General features: G+C 41.5%; 1 protein-coding gene and 2 long non-coding RNA genes across 4 annotated transcripts in view; all 3 read right to left on the reverse strand.

Moving 5' to 3' along the window:
- LOC132858475 (uncharacterized) overlaps positions 1-1,188 on the reverse strand; it is a 2,348-nt gene extending 1,160 nt beyond the window's left edge. For both annotated transcript variants that reach the window (XR_009649634.1, XR_009649635.1), the window contains exons 1-2: positions 934-1,188; positions 297-419 (exon numbers count right to left, since the gene is read on the reverse strand). This is a non-coding gene — a long non-coding RNA (uncharacterized LOC132858475). The remainder of the gene's footprint in view (positions 1-296; positions 420-933) is intronic.
- Positions 1,189-3,061: 1,873 nt separating this feature from the next.
- LOC132858194 (uncharacterized) lies at positions 3,062-5,691 on the reverse strand. The gene is made up of 5 exons (XR_009649619.1): positions 4,542-5,691; positions 3,995-4,196; positions 3,824-3,895; positions 3,469-3,677; positions 3,062-3,346 (listed from the first exon to the last, which is right to left on the reverse strand). It is a non-coding gene; the product is annotated as an uncharacterized LOC132858194 (long non-coding RNA).
- Positions 5,692-6,423: 732 nt separating this feature from the next.
- The window catches only part of si:ch211-106k21.5 (slit homolog 1 protein), a 4,793-nt gene continuing 1,216 nt past the window's right edge, over positions 6,424-10,000 (reverse strand). The window contains exon 3 of the mRNA XM_060888856.1: positions 6,424-9,382. Within this exon, the coding sequence (XP_060744839.1) occupies positions 8,232-9,382 (1,151 nt within the window). The 3' untranslated portion in view covers positions 6,424-8,231. The remainder of the gene's footprint in view (positions 9,383-10,000) is intronic.

Below are 10,000 nucleotides of genomic sequence, written 5' to 3' on the forward strand. Positions count from 1 at the left end.
TTTAATTAATCATTTCCCAGCGGACCCAAAATAAGGCCTCTTCTTTCCGAAGGATAGATTGCCTATAGAAATTGTTATTACTCATATTCCTTCACATCTATTGGTTATATTCCAATTCTTATCAAAGCTTAGCAAAAAAAACCCAGCAGTCATCTTACAGCCAATGTCCAGTGCCCAGGCTCATGGACAGCTCGCATAATAATATTGTATTTTGTTGGATCACACTAAAAAAATGTACAAAATAATTTAATACAATACACTTAAAAAGGCTTTACAAGAGAAATAACCATGCCTACCTTCAATCTTGAGCTCCTTCCCTCCCATATACGTGTCATTTCTAATGAATCGGTGTGAAGTGCTTTCTTTTCTGGTCTCTGATTGTTGGTTTTTACAGTGTGGGCCACGTAGGCATCGATCATCTGAGGCAGGTAAATAATGAGTACATAAATGTTAAGTTAAGGACAGCATTACCTTAGATAAAACAGATCCAGCGCAAGTATATAATTCTGTCATTAAAATCAGCTCACATCACTCTCGAGCTCTTGATTAGGAGCAGTTCTGGCAATGTGAAATGCCAGTTGGAGTGAAAGCTGAACATCTTTGGGATGAATGTGAATGCTGACTGCACCCCAGGCCTCCTCACCTCCCTATCTGACATTACTAACACCCTTGTGTCTGAATGAGCACAAATCTCCAAACAAGCACACTCCAAAACCTTTACAGAAGACTGGAGGGAATTTTAAGAGTAAATTGGGACTAAAAGTGCACATAACACATAACACTCATGACCAGGTGTCTACAAACTTTAGGCAGTATAGAGTATAAAACCTGCATAAAATCTGTTTCCATGTGAAAAGAAATTTAAACTTGTGAGGTTCAAGAGACTGAATAAGCAGAAATGTTGTACAGAGTTAGTTTATCCAAGATACTTACAATCGTCATGAAAAGAGGTAACATCATAAGATGATTGCTGTCCGGCAACCCGAGGAGTCAGCAGGTGGAGGAGGAGAGGAGAGGAGTCAGCAGGTGGAGGAGGAGAGGAGAGGAGTCAGCAGGTGGAGGAGGAGAGGGGTCGGCAGGTGGAGGAGGAGAGGGGTCGGCAGGTGGAGGAGGAGAGGGGCGGAGTTGGCAGGTGGAGGAGGAGAGGGGCGGAGTTGGCAGGTGGAGGAGGTGAGGAGTCAGCAGGTGGAGGAGAGGAGTCAGCAGGTGGAGGAGGAGAGGAGTCAGCAGGTGGAGGAGGAGAGGGGCGGAGTCAGCAGGTGGAGGAGGAGAGGGGCGGAGTCAGCAGGTGGGGGAGGGGCGGAGTCAGCAGGTGGAGGAGGGGCGGAGTCAGCAGATGCCTGAAGAAAGCAGTGAGCAGCTGGAGGAGAGGAGAGGAGTCAGCAAGTGGAGGAGGAGAGGAGTCAGCAGGTGGAGGAGGAGAGGGGCGGAGTCGGCAGGTGGAGGAGGAGAGGGGTGGAGGAGGCAGGTGGAGGAGAGGGGTGGAGTCTTCAGGTGGAGGAGGAGGGGGCGGAGTCTGCAGGTGGAGGAGGAGAGGGGCGGAGTCGGCAGGTGGAGGAGGAGAGGAGTCGGAGTCGGCAGGTGGAGGAGAGGAGTCGGCAGGTGGAGGAGGAGAGGGGCGGAGTCAGCAGGTGGAGGAGGGGCGGTGTCAGCAGGTGGAGGAGGAGAGGGGCGGAGTCAGCAGGTGGAGGAGGGGCGGAGTCAGTAGGTGGAGGAGGGGCGGAGTCAGCAGGTGGAGGAGGGGCGGAGTCAGCAGATGCCTGAGGAAAGCAGTGAGCAGCTGGAGGAGGAGATGAGTCAGCAGGTTGATGCCTCCTCAACTTGTGAGGTAACCGTGGAGTCTCCTCATGATGTTTGAGATGGTTGATGTTGACCCTACATGTTGACCGTCTGTATCCACAAGATCAACACTTTTCCCCTCTATTCTGGTGACCATAAATAGACCAAAATAATCAGGTCACATTTTCCTCCTTTGTGCTGCACACATTACATCACCACATTACATCACCACATTACATCACCACATTACATCACCACATTACGTCACCACACCACGTCTCCCACCTGAAGGCTTCATTGGGTTCTGTTTATAGCTTCTTCTTCTTCTGCGTTTGATCCACATTAATATCAACAAAGTCCAGAAGTTTTTATGGTGTTCAATGTCAATTATAACTGTTTCCTGTTCACAGTCGTTATCGAAGGAACCATCAATCTTTTGTAAACATGTTAATAATGATCACTATTTTATCTCAAGTCCATACAATATTCTGTATTCTTTATAAATTCTGTACACTGACCAGGCATCAGTGTAAGAGATAATCAGTGTTATTCACGTCACTGCTCAGATTGTTACACCTGGTCAGTGAACAGAAAGATTTACAAGAAATAGGAGATAAAACTTCTTTTTTCACCTCATAATGTTGTGGAACCTCAGACGGGTTTCGTGTTTCTCTACAAACATCAGATAAAATAGAGAGAACCGGGTTGTTTTTGTCCGCAGCCCAAACATGACTGCATCCATACATTAGTCCCATTGGGTTTGTCCTCGACACAAAAGGCTCTACAGAAATGTGTTCAAAACAGGACAGGAACAAATACACACGTGTCAAAAGTCTTTTTTATAAACCATGTTCCTGCAGGTTCCCTTTTGTTTCTATACAACAAACAAGGTAATATAACGTCATGAACATTTACTTTGTCCAAACAACAATTTACAGATAAAATATCTTTCATATTTATGTTGTTTATTTTCCACTATTATTATTATTATTATTATTATTATTTCCTGTTCTCTGACTTACATAACATACATCTGTCAGAGACATAAATCTCACATTTGGACTATTCTGTCTACAGAACATGCTTTCAGTGATTCACTGTGATTCACTTTTGTGTCGTTCACCACTTGTTGTATTTAAACAAAAGGAATGTGCATTGATCTAAAAAACATCAGACGAGGTGTTTCCCAAATTTAAACAGGTACAATGTATAGAAAAACTAATGAATAGGTTCTTCTGTAATTATGTTTATTAACTGTTGTGAATGCATTCGTCACCTCTGTACAGTGCCATTGAGCCTCTCCACCTATCTGTTGGTCTGAGGGTGGTATGGGGCACAAAGGCACTGGGGTATGGGGCACAAAGGCACTGGGGTATGGGGCACAAAGGCACTGGGGTATGGGGCACAAAGGCACTGGGGTATGGGGCACAAAGGCACTGGGGTATGGGGCACAAAGGCATTGGGGTATGGGGCACAAAGGCACTGGGGTATGGGGCACAAAGGCATTGGGGTATGGGGCACAAAGACTTCATTTTATGCCAAGCATTTTGCAGACCTCAGTGTTGATCTACAGAAGAAATGTATTAATATTTATATGTTAATAACATTGTTTTTGTCATTTTACATAAAACTGTTCACAAACAAAGAACATTCCATAAATAAAATACTTGAGAATCAGAATGTACTTACTGTGGTGACAAACTCTCTGTCCTGATCTGATCAAATTCGTTTCGGCACTTCAAGTTGCTAAACACATTTTAATATGGATTGTGTAACTTCTTTAGCAGACTGTGTTTAAGGGGACATGCCTGTGACCATCTCCTGCAATAATCTACTATTACACATATATACTGATTCTCCTGGTCAGATTTGGCAATCAGTTCGAATGGAGTCTTGACCTGAAAAAACAGACATGAAAAGAAAACCTTTATAATTATTAAGAAATTAATATTTTACATATTTTGTAAATATGTATTATCAAGAAATAAAGTGTAAAAGTTATATTATTATATTATAATGTAATATATAAATTTGCCCTTGTTACCTTGATCGGTTTGAGGTCTGTCTGCAGCTTTATATCTTTATTATTTGTCTGGCACACTGTACACTGTGATACCTGGACATTTTAATTATATGAATTTGTTATTATTATTATATAATTAAAAAGGTATTGCATTTGTAAAGTCAATGAGGGAAATAAAGTACATAAGCCTACCCATTTCTCTATGTCTGCTGACATGCCAGGCCAGTAGTACCCCTGAGAAATGGCATCTCTAGTTTTACGCTGGCCAAAATGTGCACCTGTGTTGCTGCTATGAAACTCCTGAAACTCGTGTCAGCTTCTTCTGCACTGCAAATAACTTTACATTTTTTCATGTTGCTGGATCCCTCGTGTCAAATGTACAACAAATTGTAATCTGGAAAAAAATTAAATAATAATATAAATGATCATAATCATAAGATCCTTTTTAAACATAGTATGAACAGACAAACTCAATCAAATCCTTGCGCTTGCTGATTTTATTTGCTTCTAACACTGATAATCAGTGTTATTCACTTCACCGCTCATAATGTTCTAATGTCACAATGTTATGCCTGATCATTGTGCATGTATATGTACAGATGCAGAGAAAATTGTTGGTACCCTTCCATTAAAAAAAGAAAAACACACAAATGTCGCTGAAATAATTTGAAACTGACAAAAGTAATAAACAAATATATCACATTAAAGTCATAAATAAACAGAAAATATATCCACATACCACTTTTGCCTGCTTGTGAGCTAAGAGAGGAGGTTATAGCTTGCACTTTCTTGGTTGGATGGCATAGGATACAGAGAGAAACATCTTTAACTTGACAAACAGGAAGTTACATACAAAGGCATGATGGGAACAAAATAAAATATAACCAACAAACTCTTAGAAAGATTCAATCTTGCTCAAATAAACAACAGTTCAGTATAGAGATCACAATAAACATTAGAAAATAGTCAAAACATAAAAAAACGCAAAATTAGATTAATGAAAATTAGCTTAAGTAAATGAGTGCTAAGGTACACAAGCGCCATCTAGTGGAATATAAACATTAAAGACAGAAAGCTTTGTGACAGCAAATACACTCCCACCATCACACTGTTTGTGTATGGGTCTTTCTAGGTAGACTGACGTACTTGTGCGTGCACCCTGGCAAAGAAGTTTAAGTCTTCTCATCCTTCCATCAGTTCCTGGGAAGACTTCTACTACTTTGGCTAGCTTCGACTGATTTTGTGGTGCGAAGTCATCTTGGAGCAGAACAATGTCATTTATCTTGGCTTTTCTCCTGCTCTTATTCCACTTACATCTCTTCTGCAAACTTAACAGATATTCCTTTCTCCACCTGGCCCAAAACTCATTCGCCAGGAATTGAACTCTTTTCCGTCTCTTCTTAAGATAGAGATCCTCCCTTACAAACTCTCCAGAAGGTGGTGCAATGATCGTAGGCTTCATTGTAAGTATATGATTCGGCAAGCTCAGGCAAGCATCCTAATGCGGCTTGAGGTCATCAGGTAGTGGTTCGTCCCAGCCTGTCTTGTCTTGACAAATCCTTTGTAGGATTCTTTTCCCAACTTCCCAACTAGAATGAAGGGAGCAACGAATCCAAGAGATCAAAAATGGAAGCAACTGTAGACAGCACTCCTCTTCTAGTAAAAGGTTTTTCTTTTATTAGCACTCAATATGAAACTTGTCTGAAGCTACACACCAATGAATTCCGAGCAGCCTTTCTACCTTAGGTTCTCCTAGGGCCAAGTCAAAGTCAGTTGCACTTTCAGTACATTCCTCCTTCGGAATTGTAGCAGTCACCTTCTTGCTGTTGCTGATGAATTTGTGCAAGCGGAGCTTTCTGGTATTGCAGAGATCCCTGGCTTTCTTTACAAGCTGGATTGCCTCTGCTTCGGTGTCCACACTTGCTAAGCCATCGTCAACATAAAGATTACGCTGTATAAATTCACTGTGGCTTGACTGAACTTGCCTTCACCTTGTGCAGCAAAGTACTCGAGTCCAAAATTTGCACACATTTTGGAACAATTGGACCCTCATCCTAAAAACGGGAGGGGTCTACATGTTGCCTTCCTCCCACCATAAGAACCTGACGTACTCCCGATCCTTAGGAGCAACATAAAACTGGTGGAACATACGCTCGACATTGCACATAATGGCTGCTTGCCCTTTCCAGAAACGACCCAAGTTACCAACAAGGGTGTTTGTGAGGTCAGGCCCAGTTAGTAGATGCTTACTCAGAGAAGTATTCTGAAATCTTGCAGAGCAATTAAAAGACAATGCGAATCTTGCCTGGCTTCTGTGGGTTGTAAACCCCATGGTGAGGGATATACCATGCTGGCTGATTGCTTATCTCCATCTCTGGGACCTTTTCAACATTGCCTCTTGCTCATCCCTTTTTAAACGCTTCTCTAAGGATTTGAGTCTATGCTCTGTACACGTTTTATTGTTTGACAAGTCTGGACTATGAGCTGCACTTCACCTTTAATACACGGTTCATGTGAGCCTATATGTGGTATAAAATTACAGTGGGACTGTGTGTGTGTGTGTGTGTGTGTGTTTGTGTTGGGGGCGTGAGAAAAACAGAGGCGTCACTCAGACACACACATTAAAAGAAAAAAGTGTTCATTTAAATACCAGAATGTTCAGTTCACATAAAGACAGAATACAGTAGCTCTAATGGCCTTGTGAAATATAACACTGTGAAAACACACACACACATACACATACACATACACACACATACAGACACACACATACTGTACAGACACACACAAATACACAGACACACACATACGGACACACATACACATACACACACACACACTCAAAGTCTGACATTACTCAATGTGTGTGTTATAATCTCATACACTAAACACAAATTAGCCTTTTAGCTAGCAGTGTTTTAGCTTCAGCTATAAATTCTCCTTTAACTCAGGACAGGAAACAGAACAGTGATAAAACACACAGTTAAACCACTACAGGTTCTGTGGCGTCTGTGAGCATCCTGATAATAAGACTTTTATAGAATCCATAAATCAATAATAATTTCTTTTCCTTTTTTAATAAATAATTCATTGTGTAACAATATGACTGTTTGTAACTCAAACACTCCTCCGTTACAAATCTAGAACCCTTAAAGTTTTTCTTTCAAACTAATTCAGAAAAAACAAAAGAACCTTCGATAATCCTCAGAAATTTTGAAGAACTCTCAAAGTACCCAAGTCAGGCTCACTCAGTGTTTACCTCCTGACAGGCTCTAGGAAATAAATAGCAATAATTTAAAGATTGCAGCACATGCTTAGAACAAAAGGTTCTTTTAAAAAGGTTCTGCTTTGAAACCCTCAGGAACCCTACAGAAGGACAAGAGAAGAAATTGTACACATTTAAGAGTGTACAGCCTCTTTAGAGTCTTATCAAAGAGTCTACAGTCTAGAGTTTTATCATAAGGGTTCCTTAAGAATTCCCTGGATAACTAAGGGTTCTTCTCTCCCACGGGTTCTACATGGAGCATTAAAGAACAATTGAAGAACCATTGTAAAGGTTCACATTTTTAAAAATCATGTACAGCTTCATTCACTCAGGAGTAACGTCACTGTTCTGTAGGTTGTTTTAAATGATGTGATTTAGAATTCTGTGGTGATAAAGATGATGATGATGATGAAGAAGATGATGATGATGATGAAGATAGTAGTTTGTTGATGAAACCTCATGCTGTGAAATGAGAGGAGTTTGAAATGTACTCCTGTGAGTGAGAACGGTTCTGTATCAGGTTCTTTAATCACTCCATGTGACGCTGTAGACTGATTGTGCAACAGGAACACAAAGCACCTGCTAGTTAAGGTGTTTAATCCACATTCCTCACGTCTCACGTGTCCTGTCCAGGGTCTCATTAAACACACCCTTCATCATCAGAGTCCACAGGTTCCTTGCCGCAAGCAGGACAGAACCATAGCACTGAGGTTTTGTGCGTTCTGAAGGTTTTGATGTACAAACAAAACAGAAAGAGGAAATAAATTCTGTTTAAAATGAGTTATTTACATATTTCACTATTCATTAATGGTTTGTTTAGATTCTTTTCTACATTTGCTAAATTTCTCACTTAGGAATGAATTTGATGAATGAAAGTGTATCATGAAGATGTTCTCATCTCCACACGGACCTCAGAGAGTGTTTATTTTCTTTGTGGATTTAATAGCTTTGTGTGAAATTAAATCAAAAGAATCAACTTCACTTGATTCTGATTCAGACTCAACACATGGATCAGGTTTATGATTGAAAGCCTGAAATGTAATGTCACATCTCTGAGTGCTCCATCACATCTCCTCTCTCAGTAAACATAAAACCTCCATAACTGCTGCTGTACAATCCAGGTTATGTAAATAGGCTGGAATTATTCCAAAGTGAAAATGAGCTTCATGACAGATCCACACTCTCGTATTCTCCGTGGTCTGAGTCCTCGATTTCCAGCCCTGGGACCAGGCTGTAGTATTTAGTGGACTGAATCATGTAGGCCTTCTCTCGATCTGCTGAGTCCCTCATCACTTCACTCACACTCACCGTCTCTAGATCCTGCTTAATTTCCAGTTCCTGGTTCTCCTTACCGGATGAGGTGGAAGGTGGAGGTCCCAGAGAGTCTACTGACCCCAGTTTGACCGCCACTTCCTCGTAGATGTCTCTTGTGCTGCCCAGAAGAGCTGAAGAAGGTCTGAACATCAGCTGGGTCTCCAATATGTTGCCCTTTGTGCCCTCTTTTCTTAAATCTTCATTCTTCATATGCACTGTCCCAAATTTGGGCGATTCCTTCTTCTCCTCTTTCCTCCCACAACACCAGCAAAGTGTCAGCACAGTGAGGAGGAGGAGTGGAAGCAGGATGAAGAGAGCTTTCAGACCTGAAAGACGACAAACCTCATCAGTATGGATGGACAAAAGTGTCCTGCCACAAAGGTTCTCAGGAGAGGCACATGTCAGGTTACCCACAGTGTCCTGCAGCCTGCTGGAGTTGCCCTGATTAGCAGAGTAGAAATCCTCCACAAAAGAGCAAGAGCATGTCCACAGATTCCCTGATAATTCCATCTGCTGCAGGGGAAGTTTCAGGACAGAGACAGGAAGTGATTCCAAATGATTTCCATTAAGAATCAGTACTTGCAGATTTTCAGCATTCTTTAGAAAATGGACAGGAAGTTCCTCCAGAAGGTTCTGCCCCAAATCCAGCACCTCCAATTTGACAGCATCAATAAGGAAATCTGGAGGAAGGAATCTGAGCTGGTTCTGATTTAAATAAATTTCTCGTAGTGAAGCAGGAGTGGAACCTGCAGCTGTGTCATGGAGACGTGTGACATTACAGGAGGACAAATCCAGGATCTGAAGGTTGGGCGTGAATCTTAATGTGGTCCACGAGACATGTGGAAATGAAGATCCAGTGAAGTTCAGACAGCAGGTCTGGTTGGAGACATGGGAAGGAAACTGATGTGTGATGGTCGCTGGTGGACACTCGCAACTGTTACGTCCCTCAGATCCAGACACGACATAGAGGACAGAGATGAGTCCACTGAGACAAACGAGTCCTACACAACAAACACACACACAGTTACACAAAAACCCACACAGTTACACAACAAACACACAGTCTAACAACAAACACACACACAGTTACACAATAACCCACACAGTTACACAACCAACACACCTACAGTTACACAACATACACACAGTTACACAACAAACATACACAGTTACAAAACAAACATACACAGTTATACAACAAACACAGTTATACAACACACCTACAGTTACACAACAACCACACACAGTTACACAACAAACACACAGTTATACAACAAACACACAGTTACACAACAATCACACACAGTTACACAACAAACACACATATAACAACAAACACACAGGTACACAACAAACACACACACAGTTACACAACAATCACACAGGTCCACAACAAACACACGCACACAGTTACACAACAATCACACAGTTACAGAACAAACACACAGGTTCAGAACAAACACACACAGGTACAGAACAAACACACACAGTTACACAACAAACACACGGGTACACAACAAACACACACAGTTTCACAACAAACATACATGGTTACACAACAAACACACACAGTTACACAACAGACACACAGGTACACAACAAACACACACACACAGTTA

The sequence above is a fragment of the Tachysurus vachellii genome, chromosome 15, assembly GCF_030014155.1.
Source record: "Tachysurus vachellii isolate PV-2020 chromosome 15, HZAU_Pvac_v1, whole genome shotgun sequence".
NCBI classification, from domain to species: domain Eukaryota; kingdom Metazoa; phylum Chordata; class Actinopteri; order Siluriformes; family Bagridae; genus Tachysurus; species Tachysurus vachellii.